Here is a 17,928-nt window from a genome sequence, read left to right as displayed (position 1 = left end):
TGGGGTTCTCTGTGCTTCTTGGACCTGTAAGTCCATTTCTTTCACCAGGTGGGGGAAGTTTTCTGCCATTATTTCTTCAAATAGGTTTTCAGTATCTTGCTGTCTCTCATCTTCTGGCACCCCTATAATTCTGATATTAGTGCGCTTGAAGCTGTCCCAGAGGCTCCTTACACTATCTTGATATTTTTGGATTCTTTTTTCATTTTGCTTTTCTGGTTGGGTGTTTTTTGCTTCTTCGCATTTCAAATCTTTGGCTTGATTCTTGTGCTCCTCTGGTCTGCTATTGGGTGTAATATTCTTTATTTTAGTCCGTGTATGCTTAATTTCTAGTTGTTTCTTTATCATAGCATCGAGGGTCTCATTAGTTTTCGTGAGGCTCTCCACAAGTTTATTGCAAGCCCTCAAAATTGCGTTTTTTAGCTCTATATCCTCCATTTCTGTCATGTTTTTTTGTCTCCGCATTTTTTATGCTTTCTTGGTGCACCCCCTTGTGGTCTTTGTGCGCAGTCTTGTTCTAGTTAAGCCTTGATTGTTGTAGTTAATACTAGAGGGATTTGACCACCAGGCCGACTGGCTGTGAGAATCAGCTGTGGGAAAACTTCTGTCCTCTGGGGAGGTGCTAATCTAGCCTTGGCCTGAGGCGATCCGGCAAATGGCTCTGCGCAGGGCTTGGGCCGGGCGGGATCAACAGGGCGAGCAGAGGGAGCAGTTATGGCTGCTCTCAGTCCCATTCCCAGAGGCTCTGCTTCTCAGAATCCCAGCTACCACTGCAAACCTCGGAGAGAAAGCTGCCCTCACGTTCCAACTGATGCTAGACAATCCCACTTCTCCTGTTTGAGTCTGAGTCCCTAGAGACTCGCCCGGATCTGGAGCTCAGAGTCTGAGACTCCCTCCTGATTGAAAATGACAACCGTGCCCTCAGCCACCAGCCCGCTTTGCACTCGCACCTCCGCACCTTTAAATTTTCCACACTGCGCCTCCTCTGAGCCTGGGTATGCTGTTGTCTTTCCTTCTAGTTGAAGAGTCTCTCCTCAGCCAGCCTTCCTGTGGTTCTGGGTGATGTCCGTTCTGTCTTTTAGTTGTATTTTTGAAGTGGTTGTTTGCGGCAGCAGTCTCCGGTGTTTACCTATGCCGCCATCTTGGTGGAGTCCTCCAGATGTGCTCTTGTTGTTTCATTTGTAGAGCACAAACAGAATAGAGTTAGCATTCTCATAATGGCAAATGAGCATTGGCTTCAACTTTAAAATTACCAGCTACATTAGTCCCTAACAAGAGAGTCAGCCTATCCTTTGAAGCTTTGAAACTTTGACTTCTCGCTAGCTATAAAAGTCCTAGATGGCATTATTTTCCAATATTAGCCTGTTTCTTCTACATTGAAAAATCTTTTGTTTAGTGTAGCCACCTACCTTTATTAATTATCTCAGCTAGATATTCTGGAAAACTTGCTGCAGCTTCTACATCAGCACTTACTGCTTCACCTTGCACTTTTATGTTATGTTATGAGGATGTCTTCTTTCCTTAAACCTCGTGAACCAACCTCTGCATCAAATGTTTCTGCTGCAGCTTTCATAGAATTGAAGAGAGTTAGGGTCTTGCTCTGGATTAGGCTTTGGCTTTAAGGGGATGTGGTGGCTGGTTTATTCTTTTATTTAGGCCACTAAAACTCATCACTATCAGTAATAAGGCTGTCTTTCTTTCTTCTCATTCATCCTTTCTTATCATTCATGTGTTCACTGAAGTAGCACTTTTAATTTACTTCAAGAACTTTTTCTTTGCATTCACAAGTTAGCTTAGCTTTCAGCCTATTTTGGCTTTTGACATGCCTTCCTCACTAAGCATAATCATTTCTAGCTTTTGAATTAAAGTGAGAGCTGTGCCACTCTTCCTTTCACTTGAACACTTAGAGGCGATTGTAAGGTTATTAATTGGCCTAATTTTAATATTGTTTGTCTCAGGAGAGTAGTGAGGCCCAAGGAGATGGAGAGAGATGGGAGAATGGACAGTTGGTGGAGCAGGCAGACACATACAACATTCATTGATTAGGTTTGCTGTCTTCAAAGGGCATGGTTTGTGATGTCCCCAATTACAATGGTAACATCAAGGATCATTGATCACAGATCTCCATAACAAATATAATAATAATGAAAAAATTTGAGATATTGTGAGAATTACCAAAATGTGATACAGAAACATGAAGTGGGGAAATGCTGTTGGAAAAATTATATTGAGACACTTGCTCAACACTGGGTTACCACAAACCTTCAGTTCTGTAAAAACTAAATATCTGAGAAGTGTGAAAAAGCAAAGCACAAGAAAAGGAGTTATGCCTGTATTTAATGGCTGAGGCTCTGAAGGTCTGCTGAATTTAATTCTATGGTTTGTATATAGCTGCCACTGGGATGAATGGGGTAAACTTTGTGGGCAGCCCAGATTGTGCTGATTTTGCAGTATTGTTCTTAGAGAGCAACCATATTTGCAGGCTGATAGGATGCATTGAACCGTCATTTACATATACTCGCTATGCCAGATGCTGTATTGTATTCTGGAAATTCAGATGTAAAGGACACTGAGTTCTTGTTTTCTAAAGCTCTTAGTTCATGTAAATTATAAACACTTTGGAACTTTGAAGTTCTGTTCAAATTGAAGCCTAAGTTTTGTTGGTGGCCAAGTTTGGGTAGATCTCAGAAATTTATTTTGGCCTCAGATTTAGCAGATGTTGCTTTTAACAATAGTGCTGGGTAATAGTTGGTAATTGTTCAACAGAGGTTTATTTAGACTAGTGGGAGGATTGGCAGAACCAAGCAGTCCTTTTTCATTATTTAAAAATATTTTTTTATTGATGTTAGAGAGAAGAAGGGAGAGGAAGAGAGAAACATCAATGTGAGATAACATTGATCAGTTAGTTGCCTTCTGCTTGCAATCCCCCCCCCCCCCCCCCCCCCCCACTGTCAGGATTGAGCCCACAACCTGGGCATGTGCCCTGACGGAATTGAGCCAGTGACCTTTTGGTGCATGGGATGATGCTCAACCAACTGAGCCACACCAGCCAGGGCAGCAGTCCTTTAAATGTGCAATTGTCAAAGGTAAAAAATACAAGGGGGTAAATCTCAGAAAAGTACAAAAAGATATTTTAAGTCAGGATCAGGGTAAGGTCTGGAGTTTTAATAGTTTAGTAAGTTGATTCCAGATGTGCCAATAATCAGAGTTTTGGGATATGAATTTGATTTTTAAGTAAGGAACTTTGTCATGATATGGATTGATTGCTGAAATATTATTGGGCCTGAACCCACTATTATGGCTGGTAAATGACAGTTTCTGGCAGAGGAGAATGAAACATCAACTTCTGGGCCTGCCTTTATTTTTCTTTAAATGAAGAAGTTTAAATAAAATATTTCTGGAGGATCATTAAATTTATTTCCATCACCTACATTTTTTATAAATTAAAAGTGCATATATATTTTACATTAATTTGATTGCCATGCACATATTACCTTGCATTCTACCTTTAAACTTAAATAAAATTGCTTATATGAAACTAGAGGCCCAATGCACAAAATACATGCAAGAGTAGGCCTTCCTTCCCCCGGCTGCCAGCACCAGCTTCCCTCTGGCACCTGGGACCCAGGCTTTCCCTACAGCCCCGGCTTTCATCTGAAAGGTCATCCGGAAGGACATATGGTCTAATTAGCATATTATGCCTTTATTATTACAGCTACTGTATATTTGTTTGCATGGATAGTTTTAAAACTCAAATAGTATATTGTAAAAATTTCTGTCTCTTATCTCATCTCCCATCCCAACCAGCACCATTGCTAGTACATTTTTGTGTTCTCCTACAGTTACTTAATAAGAACATACAAATATGCATTCTTATTTCTCCTTTTTACATAAGGTAGCACACTATATATGCTATTCCACACCTTGCTATATTTAGATAATAGTATCTCTTAAAGCTCTTTTCAAATCTATACATGCTATTGCTACATGGTTTTGCCTTGTATATATTTATCATTTAACCAGTCCTCTCTTGATGAACATTGGAGTTGGGTGTTTTCTTTAGTTTTTTGCTGTTACAAACCATGATGCAATGAATAACTGTGGCACGTGTATAATTTCACAGGTGTGCATATATATCAGCAGGCTATTTTATCAGAAGTGGAATTTCTGAGTCAATGTATGCAGTTTGTATGGGTGATTTTGGTGGATGTTGCCAACTTATCCCCCATAGAGTGTATCAACTTACACATTCCTCAGCAGTGGCATTTCTGCAGCATTGCCAACAAGTATGTTTTCAAACTTTAGGATTTTTGCCAGCTTGATGAGTGGAAGGCAGTATCTCAGTATAGTTTTAATTTGTACTATCTTATTATGAGTGAGATTAAGTATCTTTTCATAGTTTTTAGAGCCATTCTTACTTATTTTTCCAACTTTTTTATATCTTTGTGCCAACTTTCTGTTTGTGAAATAATATTTTAATATTTTATGATTATCATTTTTCATATTTATCTCACATTGGATTATATTATTATACCATTCTTTATCTTTCTGTAATTGGGCATATCATCTCCTTTTGAAGTGTGCCTATTACATTTATTTTGCTGAGAAGGTTATTAAAATTTTTCCCCTTTAGGTTGTTTATTTGGAAATCAGGAATTCTAAGATCGATTGTATGTTTTTGAATTAATTAGCTATGAGCAAACCACATAACTTATCTGGATCTCAGTTCCTTCATCTGTAAAATAAGGATGTTGAATTAAATCATTTCCTATTTCTGTGACCCTTTGAAATTTACCAAAAGCAATACATCAAATTTAACAGTCCTAAAATAATAGATACAGAAACAGGGCAGTAATATACTATTGCAGGTTTCAAAAAACTTATTATAGATAATGCTCTGCTTTAGTAACAAAACTATCTTTCACTTGCCTCCTTGACATTTCTTGGTTAGAAATACCTCTTCATCATTTTCAGCTCACATCAAAGCTATTTTTTAGAGGCATTTCTGTGTGTGTGTGTGTGTGTATGTGCGCTGTTAGGGAAGAAAAATACACTGCTTTTGATTTAATTTAATCTACGTCATAAATTTGCATGTTAATCTTCATTATTGCATAACTGCTGCCAATTCACCCATTCAATTTTCTAGATTCAGTTGGAAAGCTTATCATAAATTTGTTTAAGTGGTTTCTCATAAAAAATTAACACATTGAACTACTTACACTATTTCTTCACTACAAAGCTAGGGATTAAATTATAATAGAACCTGTTCTCAGTGGGGTTTTTCTCTCTATTTACTTGGCTTCTATAAAAGTGGCACTAGAGAAGGTGAATAGAAATATCTTTTAATGTGTACTTTGGGGAATGAGATTAGAACTATTGAAGAAATGACATGTATAATGTAATGTAACAGGCCTTGTGCTAGACTATGGTTTAGAAAGAGGAAAAGCCATATTTTTAACCTTAAAGGAAGCTCAGAGCCAAGTAGGGGAGGAAAACTTAAACAAATATGTTAACTACCATAAAGATCCCTATTAAGTGCAAGATAATTTAAATTAGGAAGCAGTGAATTATGCTTTGAGAAAATCAAATGGGAGGAACATGGATACTTTGATTTGAAAGTCAAGTAACCAGAAAAAAAAAAGCCCCTTTCTCGTTCAGTCTGCCTGGTGGAATAAGAGAATTAGGGACTTTATCCTGGCCTAAATATCCTTCTATTAATTCTCTGGACTGAGATACCAGAGATGATCCTAAGTCTTTTGGGATGCCCCTGACATTTCTATCAACTTGATCAAAATTCTATACCATTTTGAGGCTCAATACTAAACAAAAGCCTTTGCTGACTGACCCAGTCTTATGCTGGTCTTTCTTTGATTTTTAATTCTCTAATATCTATATCCAATCCTATCTAATAAAGAGGGAATATGCAAATTGACCATCACGCCATCACAAAGATGGCGGCGCCCATACCCACAAGATGGCGGCACCCAGTCTCTTCAGCCCCACCGGAGTCCCACAGTCCTTTCAGCCCAGCCGGGGAGGTAGCAGGCATGCAGTGGACGGGTCCAGCCACTCCTTGCGCCTGCCGCCGAAGTCCCACAGTCCTTTCAGCCCAGCCGGGGGTGCGGCAGGCACACAGTGCGGCTGGACCCACCCTCAGTCCCCCAGCCACCCAGGGCCCGCCCGATGGTGCAGGCAAGCCTTGGATGTCAGTTGCCCAGCAGCCCAGGGCCACCCGAGGCTCAGGTAACCAGGGCCGGCCAAGGCTTGAGCTGCTGGCAGTGGCAGCAGCAGAGGTGTGATGGGGGCGTCGCCTTCCCCTGATCGCTGGGTCGCCTCCTGCCCCTGAGGGCTCCCCAACTGTGAGAGGGGGCAGGCCAGGCTGAGGAACCCCTGCTCCAGTGCATGAATTTTCATGCACCAGGCCTCTAGTATATTTATATGTATTCAGGATGGAAATGTACCATTTCAAAAATGTTTAATGTGAATCTTGTCCAATTAAAATATAAAAACTTGGGGGCCTTTTAGGTATCACATAGGGCTGAATAGTATGAACCTAATTTTTTTGTGTTAGAACTTCCCAGTACTTCTCTTAGATGCTGAATTCGTTAGCTTTTGCTGTGGTAGCAGACAACCCCCAAATTTTCAGGGCTTACAATAACATTTATTTCTCACCAGCATTTTGTAGGTTGGCACCGGCTCAGCTTGTCCTGATGCTGCTTGCCTCTCTGCTGAGATCTGTTCATTATGGAACCAAGGTTGAAGGATTAATGTCTTCCTGGGGCATAATCTCTTGGTTAGAGTGCAGGGCACAAGAAAGCTAACAGAAATAGCTCTTAAAAGAACTTCATGACACTGGGCCACATTTCAATGGTCATAGCAAGGCATTTTGCAAGATACACACCCAAAATGAAAAGAGTGGGGAAGTATTATTTACCTACGGGATGGAAGAGTGAATGTTGATTGAACAGTATGACCTAATATAGATATTTCTGAATTAAAACAAAAAGTTAAAGGAACAGGTGAAGTTATAAGTATGAAACAAAAGAACCTAGTGGGGAGGAGGGCTTCCAAGGCTCTAGGAGTGGGAAAAGATTTACTGTAATTAACACTTAAATTACTTTAACAAAAGTAATATTAACATTACAGGTAGGGGCAGCAAAGTGTCCTAGTTAAAATCCGGGCTCTGGAGTCAGTCCACTCTTGGTTCAGATTCTGGATCTACCAGTTCTAGCTGTAGTGACTAGTCTTCAGCAAGTTACTGTATCTCAATATTCACATCTGTAAAATGGATGTGCCACTTACCAAACTGTTGATTTTCAGCTCTAAACCCATCTTCCATTGTCTTATTTGTGATATTGGACATTTCTTCCTTTCCAGCTTTTGTTAAGCTCTGTCAGTAGAGGAACTAGAGGGAGACTGGAGAAGGAAGGGGTGCTATTCTCTGATTCTGGTGTGCTCCTTGTATGCTGCAGTGGCCAGCAGCATGTGGGACACCCAGTGGCACTCAGTTCCTAGGGACTTTTAGTGGCAACACTTCTACATGCCGTTTCCAAGTGAATTTCATACAATGACATCGCCTCCCCATGGACACTTTCCCAGGTTCTACTGATCCGAGTTTTCCTAGTAGATGGCTTTACTGTGAGTTCTGTTGATGTGGCACTTTAGTAAATTTCGTGGACATCAGTGGCTGTGTCCTCACCACAGGTCTGGAACTCCACCCTGTTAGGAGTAGCCTTTTTATATATTTACTAAAGTCCCAGTGCATGGATTCGTGCACCTGTGGGGTCCCTCGGCCTGGCCTGCACCCTCTCGCAACCCAGGACCCCTCAGGGGATGTTGGACTGCTTGTTTCTGCTCAGTCCCTGCAGGCCAGGCTGAAGGACCCCACCGGTGCACGAATCCGTGCACCAGGCCTCTAGTATGCATATAAGATCTTTGGTTAATCTCTTCCCGCCCTCCACCTCCCCTCTTTTCTCTGAGATTCATCAGTCTGATCCATGTTCTGGAGTCAGTCCACTCTTGGTTCAGATTCTGGATCTACTACTATGCATTGAACGTCTGCCCCCTGGTGGTCAGTGCACATCATAGCTACCAGTTGAAAGGTCGAACAGTCGAATGGTCACTTAGGCTTTTATACATATAGATTTTCTTGTTGGTCTGCATTGGCCCTTGAAGTAGTGGCTGCCGTCTTTATCTGCTGTCTCTTTACCCTTTACTACTTAGTCTCCTGTTGTAATTAATAATGCTTTATATTAAATTTTCTGTTTCTTATCTTCTAATTGTATCTTGACTGATATATCAGGTTTATAAATTGTACTTTTCTATACAATTGTTCTGAGGATTAAATGAAATAATGTGTGGTATTGCAAAGTGTTTAGAATGGTGTCTACCACTAAATACTTATATTTGTTTGTGGAATTGATGTAATCATCATCACCATCACCACCACTAGTTAGAAGTAACATTTCTACTTTTTGTTCACAGGATGTTTCGTCTTAAGTCACTTTATGCATTGGCAGAACTGGCCCTGGGCTCTCGATGGTACCATGGAGGATCACAGCCCACCCAGGTCAGGCGTCGACTAATGGTAGTGGCTTTTCTGGGAGCATCTGCAGTAACTGCAAGTACTGGTCTTTTGTGGAAGAGGTAAGTGTTAGCTGCGAATCCTGTTCTTACATGTACTTTCATTCTTCCAATTCTAAAAAGAATTGATTTCTGGCTTACCTTTGTGTCAAAATTTCTTGCACAAATAATTTGGCATTGATAATATTTATCTATGAAATAAGATGTTTCAGAGAATTCTGCTATCATTTCAAAGCAACCAACAGGAAGTATTCTGCTTTAGTATCTGCCTGTCTCCTTGCTGAATATTTTTAACTAATTTTCCAATTTAATAACTTTAATACACTTATAATAATTAAGATAATATAATAAATTTAATAATCTAACAATTTAACATGTAAAATTAAGTGTTTTTAAGTATATTCCCAAAGTTGTGCAGCCATCACCACTATCTAATTCCCAAAAATTTTCATCACTTCATAAGAAACTCCATACCGTTTAGCAGTCACCTCCCACTTTCTCCATATTCTCTGGTCCACGCAACCACTAACCTTTCTGTCTATAGATTTGCCTATTCTGGACATTTCTTATGAATGCAATCTTATCATCTGTGGTCTTTTGTGATAGGCTTCATTCACTTAGCATAATGGTTTCAAGGTTCACCTATGTGGTACTATGAACCACTACTTCATTTCTTTTTATGGTCAAATTATATTCTGTTGTACGGAGTATATACCACATTTTATTTATTCACATCCCTGTTGATGGCTATTTAGGTTGTTTCTGATTTTTAGCTATTATGAGTAATACTGCTGTGACCATTTGTGTACAATTTTGGGGGTAGAGTATGTTTTCATTTCTGATGGGTATTTACCTAGGATTGAAATTTCTGGATCATATGGTAGCTCTGTGTTTAGCTATTTGAGGAACTGATGGACTTTTTTCTAGTCTCACTAGTGATGTATGTGTGCACTTGTGAGTGTGCATATATGTGCTTAGAGTTCCTCGTATGTAAAATGGGGATAGGATAACCTGGTGAAGGAAGTAGACATACAAGTCCAGGAAGCACAGAGTCCCAAAAGGATGAAGTTAAAGAGGCCTACACCAAACCACATCATAATTAAAATGCCAAAGGTTAAGAAAGAATCTTAAAAGCAGCAAGAGAAAAGTAGTTAGTTACCTACAGCTCCCATAACACTGTCAGCTGATTTCTCAACAGAAGCATTTTAGGCCAGAGGGATTGGCATGAAATATTCAAAGTGATCTACAACCAAGATTACTCTACCCAGCAAAGCTGTTATTTAGAATTAAAGAACAAATAAAGAACTTTTCAGACAGAAAAACCTAAGGGAGTTCATCACCGTCAAACCAACATTACAAGAAATGTTAAAGGGTCCTCTTTAAGAAGGAAATGAAAAATATGAATAATAAAAAAGCAATAAGTACATATCTATCAACAATTACTTTAATTTTTTATTGAGTTTATTGGGGTGACATTGGTTAATAAAATTATATAGGTTTGAGGTATATAATTCAACAATACATTATCTAAAAATTGTGTTGTATATTTACCATCCCAAGTCAAGCAATCAATAATTACATTATACACTAAGTGGCCAGATTATTATGACCACCTGACATTTGTAGGCAAATTAGCTATACACTGCATCGTATGGGATATGGAAGCCGAAGGCCTGTTTGAGCACCTTTGCTGTCTGCAGTTATCAAGATAAAATGTCTCCAATTCGCACAGGAACACAATGATTGAACAGTCGAGCATTGAAAAAAAGTCATGTGATCCGATGAGTCACATTTCCAGTTGCATCATGCAGATGGCAGAGTGAAAATTTGGCAGAAACAGCATGAAAGCATGCACCCCACATGCATGAGTACAACCCTTCAAGCTAGTGGGGGCAGTGTTATGGTTTGGGGCATGTTTTCCTGGCATGATTTGGGCCCTTTAATTCGTGTGGAACAACGTCTGAATAGCACAACATACCTAAGTATCGTTGCTGATCAAATTCATCCTATCATGTTGATGGCGTATCCCAATGGAAATGGCTTCTTCCAACAGGACAGTGTGCCATGCCACGGTGTTCGTATTGTGCAGGAGTGGTTTCAAGAATATGAGGGAGACTTTACCTTGCTTAGGTGGCCCCCACAATCACCAGATCTCAATCCAATTGAGCATTTGTGGGACGAAATTAAAAGAGCCATCAGGCAGCTGGTTCCACAACCATCAAATCTCACAGAACTGGACAGTGCTATTCTTCAGGCATGGTGTCAGATTCCTCGCATCACCTTTCAACATCTTGTGGAGTCAATGCCAAGAAGAATCGCCGCAGTATTGAAGGCAAAAGGTGGCCCAACGAAGTACTGATGGAGTGGTCGTAATAATCTGGCCAGTCATAATAATCTGGCCACTCAGAGTATATGTCGGCCAATAATGTATCTTCTTTTGAGAAATGTCTATTAGTTCCTTTGCTCGTTTTTAATGGGTTATTTGTTTTTTTGTAATTATGTTGTAAAAGTTCCCTGTATATTTTTAATATTAACCCTTTATTATAAAACATATGGTTTGCAAATACTTTCTTCCATTTCGGGTATTGCCTTTTCATTTTGTTGATTGTTTCCTCTGCTGTGCTGAAGCGTTTTTGTTTCACATAGTCCTGCTTGTCTATTTTTGCTTCCATTCCAGGTGTTGCTTTTCCTGTGCTTTTGGTGTCATATCCTTTACTTTTAAGGCTGAATATTCTATGTATATACAACATTTTCTTTATCCATTCATCTGTCAGTAGACATTTGGGTTGCTTCCACATTTTAGATATTGTGAGTAATGCTGCTATTATCATGAGTGTGAAAAAAATTTCCTTATTACACTGCTTTCAGTTCTTTTGAATATATAACCAGATTGAGATTTCTGAATCATATGGTAGTTCTATTTTTAATATTTTGAGGAATTTCTTCATGTAAACTTTTTACAAATTCCATTGCTATTGCTCCTTCTAAGCTGTATCCGAAAATCTTTATTTGGTTAATATGATGGACCTTCATGATTAATGTGAGTGTGTGTGTGTGTGTATGTGTGTGTGTGTGTGTATTTACTTATTTATTTATTTATTTATTTATTTATTTATTTATTTAATCAATCTAGAGCCCTTGCAGAATCTCCACCATCTGTAAAAAAGAGTGAAGTTGGTGATAAAGGAAAGAATAAAGATGAAGGGGAAGTTTGTAACCATGAGAAAAAGGCTGATGATACTTGTCCTGAGCTTCATCCAGAAGAGAAAAAGAAGAAACGTTCTGGATTCAGAGATAGAAAAGTATGGAACACAGTTATATAAATTAATCAGAACTATAGTTAATCCAAGATTATAATAATGCAGTTCAGTTTCTTTTATGATGTATTGCATATGGTTCATATTCACTCTGAAGTTATTCACCTCTTCACTATTTTCCATCATGTTTTAAGGCAAACATACTCTTAGAATGTAAAGTTAATGGAGTTAGGAAAAGGACCTAAAATTACTAATCAGGATTAGCATATATTTTCCTCATTCTTTCAATTTAGCTACCTAACATTGATCTTGCTATCTGATCTTTCTGATGTTGAACATTCTCATATTTGTTAATTGAGTCCTTGTGGTAATAAAGATTTATGATGTCAAGTTGTAAAGGTAGAATAAAATATCTTGGGAAATAAACAGATATTTCCAGAAAATCAAATAAATTTGAGGACAGCATGAACTTCAAAGGACTTCAACATTCTATATATTTAACACGACCTGTTGTTTTATGCTTTTACTCAAAAAAGTTTCAGTTTCACTATAACAATGCCTATGATATTGGGCATTTGAATTCAGCAGACATGAGTGATGAAAAGTCAGAAGGGTGAATTTATTACATATTTTGCATGTTAACATTAACACTTGGAGTGCGGGAAACGAGTTAAGTCGGCTCGCGTGAATTGTGCGTACTCCACGGGAGCCGTCTTTAACTCGGTTCATATAGATTTGCGGTGGAGTGCGGGAAACGTGTAAACTCGGGCCGATTGTAACTGCGTATTACCAAATATTTGTTTGCAATCCACCCTTTTGGTGGGTGGAACAAAACCAAAAGACAGAGCCATCTTATATTTTGGCGGGAAATTCACCTGCACTCCAAGTGTTTTAAAATTCAGGAAATTGCTTTCACTTGCTAAAATATACCTAATCAATGCAAGAAGATAATTTGACTTATTTCTGTAGTGTGTGTGTGTGTGTGTGTGTGTGTGCGTGTGTGTGTGTGGTACATATTTGCAAGAAGAATTTCTTTGAGAAATTTGTATTTTCTGTTTGTCTGTTTGGATGAAGTTATTAAGTCTTTTCATTTCCTAAATTCATTTCTTACTGAGGTGAATTTGAACAAAAGCTACGTCTCACAAGTTAATTGTCAACTATCCCAGTGTTTCCACAATACAGTTATTTAAATCTTTTGCCCTGAGTGAATTCAAGGAAATTTCAAATTTTTCTTACTCCAGTAGTTTCATTTAGAGTTAAACTTTTACAAAGTAGAGCTAAAATGACCCATATAAACATTTATTTTGAACCTTCCACTTTCTACTCCCGCTGTTTGTTCAACAGATGACCATATCTCATAAGTTAGAAAAAAATGAAAGCTGTCAATGTAATTAATTTTTAACTCCATAGCTATAAAAACCTTTCTTGTCTCTGTTTGAAATAATTCTTTTTTTTAAAAGGAGGAACTTTATATATATATATATATATATATATACACATATATTATATACTTTATTGATTTTTTACAGAGAAGAAGGAAGAGGGATAGAGAGTTAGAAACATCCATGAGAGAGATCAATCAGCTGCCTCCTGCACGCCCCCCAGTGGGGATGTGCCCGCAACCAAGGTACATGCCCTTGACCAGAATCGAACCTGGGACCCTTCAGTCCGCAGGCCAATGCGCTATCTATTGAGCTAAACCGGTTCGGCTTGAAATAATTCTTTTTTCTTTCACTAAAGTCTCAGTGGAAGAGCTGTTTTTTCTGTTCGAGCATAATCATTCCACATGTTATCCTGTCTTACCAAGAACTTTTGTCAACACTTATTCTTTCTTTATGCTGTTGTTTGTCAGTTACTGTTTGTTTTTGTGTTTGTTTTTACATAGTCTACCTATATAGTCACATTAAAGATTCTTCTATCTTTAATTAAATAATAAACTGCACTTATGATCAGTTTTTTTCTAGCTACGTCCCATTTACATTCTTTCCCTGTAATACCAAATTGCTCCAGTATCTACATGCAATTTTGACATTCTCAGTTTTCTTTTAAACTTTTTACTTTTGTTCCTTTATGTTTTCTTGATTTTCATGTAATATGTCAAATATCCAAGAAAATAAAGACTACTAAAATGAACATACATGTACCCAATACTTGTTTTGTCATTTTAACATTCTCCTATATTTGCTTCAGTTGTTGTTTTTAATACTCACCTAAGGAAGTGTTTTTATTGATTTTTGAGAGAGAGGAAGAGGGAGAAAAAAAAACATTGATGATAGAGAAACATCGATCGGTGGCCTCCTGCACGCACCCACTGGGACTCAAACCCACAATATAAGTATGTGCCCTGACTGGGAATCGAACCCATAACATTTTGGTGTATAAGATGATGCTCCAACCAACTGAACCACCTAGCCAGGGATTCAGTTTTTTTTTGTTGTTTTTTTTTTTGTTCTTTAAAGAAACGAAATGAATATAAAATACACAAGGCTATATACTCTTGTCAGTCCCATTTTTCTCTCTTCCACGTCAGAGCCAAACCAGTGTCCTGAATTTACCATTTATTCCCATGCATGGCCTGGTTGTTTTATTTTTTTAAAAATTCCAGGTGCAAAGAGTTAGGAAAATCTTTGTGGATGCAGTTTTTGTTGCTTTGTGCATGCTTCTCTCATTTTGTTTTGTTATTTTTAAAATTTTTTTGTCCCTTCTGAAACCTCAAGTCCTCAATTCTGAAAAATTCTCAGACATCACCTCAATATTGCTTCACTGTCATTTCTTTCTTTTGGAACTCCACTTGGATTTAAAAGAACCTATCCTTTGTATCTTTTAACTGCTCTTTTATATTTTTTCTCATTAGTTGTTTTCCCACTCCTCCAGGGTCTCTCTTTTCTTTCAATTTTTTTTTATTGTGATAAAATACATATAACATGGTATTTACCATCTTAACTGTTCTTAAGTGTACAGTTCAGTGGTATTCAGTACATATTGAAAAGAGTATATAGCAAGGTACAACCATTACCAGCATTCATCTCTATAACTGTTTTCATATTATAAAACTGAAAATATAAACCTGTTAAATAATAACTCCTTACTACCCTTTTCCCCAATAATTTAGTGATATTGCAACACCATTTTACTTCCTGTCACTATGATTTTGAATACTAAAAGAATGTCATACAAATGGAAGCATACAGTATTTTCATTTTTTTGTGACTAGCTTATTGTGCTTAGTATGTTTTCAAGGTTGTTCATGTTGTAGCATATATCTGAATTTTCTTCCTTTTTTAGGCCTGAATAATATTCTGTTGTATATGTATACTACCTATTGCTCATCCAGTTATCCAGGTAGCTTCCACATTTTAGCTCTTGTCAATAATGCTGCTATGAACATGAGTACATAGATATCTCTTTGATATTACACTTCCCATTCTTTTGTATATGTACCCAAAAATAAAATTGCTGGGTCATATGGTAATTCTATTTTTGTTTTGTTTTGTTTTGTTTTGTTGTTGTTGTTAATCTTCACCTGAGGATACTTTTTCCATTGATTTTTAGAGGGAGAGTGGATGCTGTATTCTGAACCCTTTATTGTTAGTGCTCCTTTTAACATGACCACTTAAAAGGAGGCAGTTCCATATAAACTGATACGGAATGATCTCCAAGATACATCGCTAAGTTGAAAAACAAAATACATACTATACAGTTTGTCTGTATGAAACTCTACCAATACAGGAATGCAAAAAGTGTATTACTTTCCTTGACCTATTATTTCTAACTAAAACTTATTAATAATATTAAGCAGCATAATTTAGTGATATTGTAACAACCAAGGAGTCTGATTTTCAGTCTGAAAATCATTAACTTTTAAGTTATCTTTCTACCTTTGTATATGATTGACTCAACTATTTTTGGTTCACAAAGCCATCTTTAGCAGTAGCTACAACTTATATCTTAAATGTTACAAACTGATTATTTTTTGTTGTCACTCAGAAGAACAAACATATAGAGGGCCTAAAGACAGTAGTTTATTCTGTAGCCAGTATTAGCCAGCAGACAGTTGTAGTATAATATAAAATGCCTTTGATTTAAGACTTTTGGCTAAGTCTTAAAGTCACTAAGGGGTCGAAAAGCTCCTTAGTGTGTTTGCCACATGCCAAATCTTTTAATAAAATCTCTGAAGTCAGTATTCAGATTTTTATGAAAATTAGCATTAGGAAGACTCTTGTCATGTATAGTTACAAATTAGCAGTCCTTTCTTAGTTGCTGAAAGCACATCTGGCAGTGGAATTAAGACCATTGTTAAACAGCTGCTGTCAGTGAACTCAAAGTGGCCATCTAGCCAGGACTGACAGTTATAGTAATGGCTGTGTTAATATGGCAAATTAAAAACATTAACAGTGTTTTTCTTAATGTTATGTATTGCTTTTTAGACATTGAACTGATGGGATTTTAGATTGTATTGCCTTGACACTTTTTCTAACCAGTTATTTATAAGATACTATTTATTGTTGGCTATCTCAAAATATAGAATTCAGGTCTGAGAGAAATCTCTTCACCAAAGTACTATGTATTTGATATTTTGATGAAACAGATTTCTCTCATACCAGAATTTGTAAAAAGAATGCTATGCAGAAGTTATAGTATTTTGTTTGTCCCATGCACAGAATGGGAGCTAGGATCCCAGATAAGGAAATGAGTTTTCATATTAACATTCTGATCTTTTAGCTAAATGTATACCTTATGTGATTTTGTTCCTATTCAAATATTTGCTTGTGCTCTTCCCAAGTCTGCTCTTTCCTAAATATGCTATAAATAGAGGATCTCTAGCAGTTTGCTTAATTTTATAGAAAAAGTAGAAGTCTTATTGTTTGAGACCTGTTAATAACTGAGTTTCCATGGTATGTAACTTTATTTTTTGATGCTATCATTTTATGTACTTTGTATTTGAAAGACTATTAGTTGTTCAAAACTATGAAGTCCCAAGTCTGTTTTGTTTTAGGATTCAGGAAATTTCATAGAAGTAAAAACTGTAAAATCTATTCCTTTTTAAAGACTTGGTAATTAAGAACCTGTAGACTAACATATATATGGCATTATACCCTTGTTACTGAGATGTTTTGAATTCTTGTATGACATTTTTCAATTTTGCTAGCTTTCAATGATTTAAAAAATAAGAAAATTCTTCAAAAATTTCTAAACAGAAGTTACACAAGTATTGCCTCAAATAAGGTATGAAAAGTATATTGGAAGAAAGTGGTTAAAGCTTTTGAAATTCAAGTTTATTTCTAATATTTTAAAAATCTAGTAATAGAAAAAGTTATATAATTTAAAATTCCCTAAAAATAAGATATAAAATGTATGAAAATGAAAATTGCTTAATAATAACACCCCGGATTTCTAATTTTAGGTAATGGAATACGAGAATAGGATTAGAGCATATTCCACGCCAGACAAAATCTTCCGATATTTTGCCACCTTGAAAGTAATCAGTGAGCATGGTGAATCTGAAGTGTTTATGACTCCACAAGATTTTGTGCGATCCATAACACCCAATGAAAAACAACCAGAACGTAAGTTGTTGATGTGAAAAATGAGGTTGTTATATTTCTTTTTGTTATATGCTACTTTGTTTCTTTCTGTGTATTGCCTAAACTTTATAGGCCCATGCAATAATTATATTCACTGTGTAGCTACTGTATGTCAGGCATCATGCTAGGCTTTGGGAGTACAAAAGAGGAGCCTATAGTCTAATGTGGCAATCCTCAGCCAGATTAAAGGATTGAGGAAAGTGTACTACTACTCCGGCTGAGGTTCCTTGCCTGTAATGAGAACGCTCCTAAAGGCAATGCATTACAATGTGACTGCTATCAAGTTGCTCATTAGTGAGGGAGACAGAAACAGTTATGAGAAACTTCATAAATATAGTGATTTGTTAAAGAACGATGGTGCTGTGGCAGTATAAACAAGGGGCACTTAGTTAAATCTGAAAGGTGGGAGAATGATTTCTAGAGAATGCATCTGAGTTTGGATAAGTCTATATAGGCATTGCACTTACTTCACAGAGACATTAAATCAAGTATCTTAAATATGCTCT

General features: G+C 37.2%; 1 protein-coding gene across 3 annotated transcripts in view; it reads left to right on the top strand.

Annotated features, from left to right (window-relative positions):
* Positions 1–17,928, top strand: part of MICU1 (mitochondrial calcium uptake 1) — a 174,920-nt gene that overhangs the window by 35,921 nt on the left and 121,071 nt on the right. For all 3 annotated transcript variants that reach the window (XM_070432948.1, XM_070432946.1, XM_070432947.1), the window contains exons 2-4: positions 8,482–8,643; positions 11,714–11,882; positions 17,242–17,404. In XM_070432948.1, the coding sequence (XP_070289049.1) occupies positions 8,483–8,643; positions 11,714–11,882; positions 17,242–17,404 (493 nt within the window). In that variant the 5' untranslated portion in view covers position 8,482. The remainder of the gene's footprint in view (positions 1–8,481; positions 8,644–11,713; positions 11,883–17,241; positions 17,405–17,928) is intronic.

Source organism: Myotis yumanensis, unplaced genomic scaffold (genome assembly GCF_028538775.1).
Source record: "Myotis yumanensis isolate MYYU_CA2020_CCGP unplaced genomic scaffold, mMyoYum1.0.hap1 SCAF_13, whole genome shotgun sequence".
NCBI lineage: Eukaryota > Metazoa > Chordata > Mammalia > Chiroptera > Vespertilionidae > Myotis > Myotis yumanensis.
The sequence above is the reverse complement of the archived record's forward strand: the minus strand, read 5'-3'. Positions and strand labels throughout refer to the sequence as shown.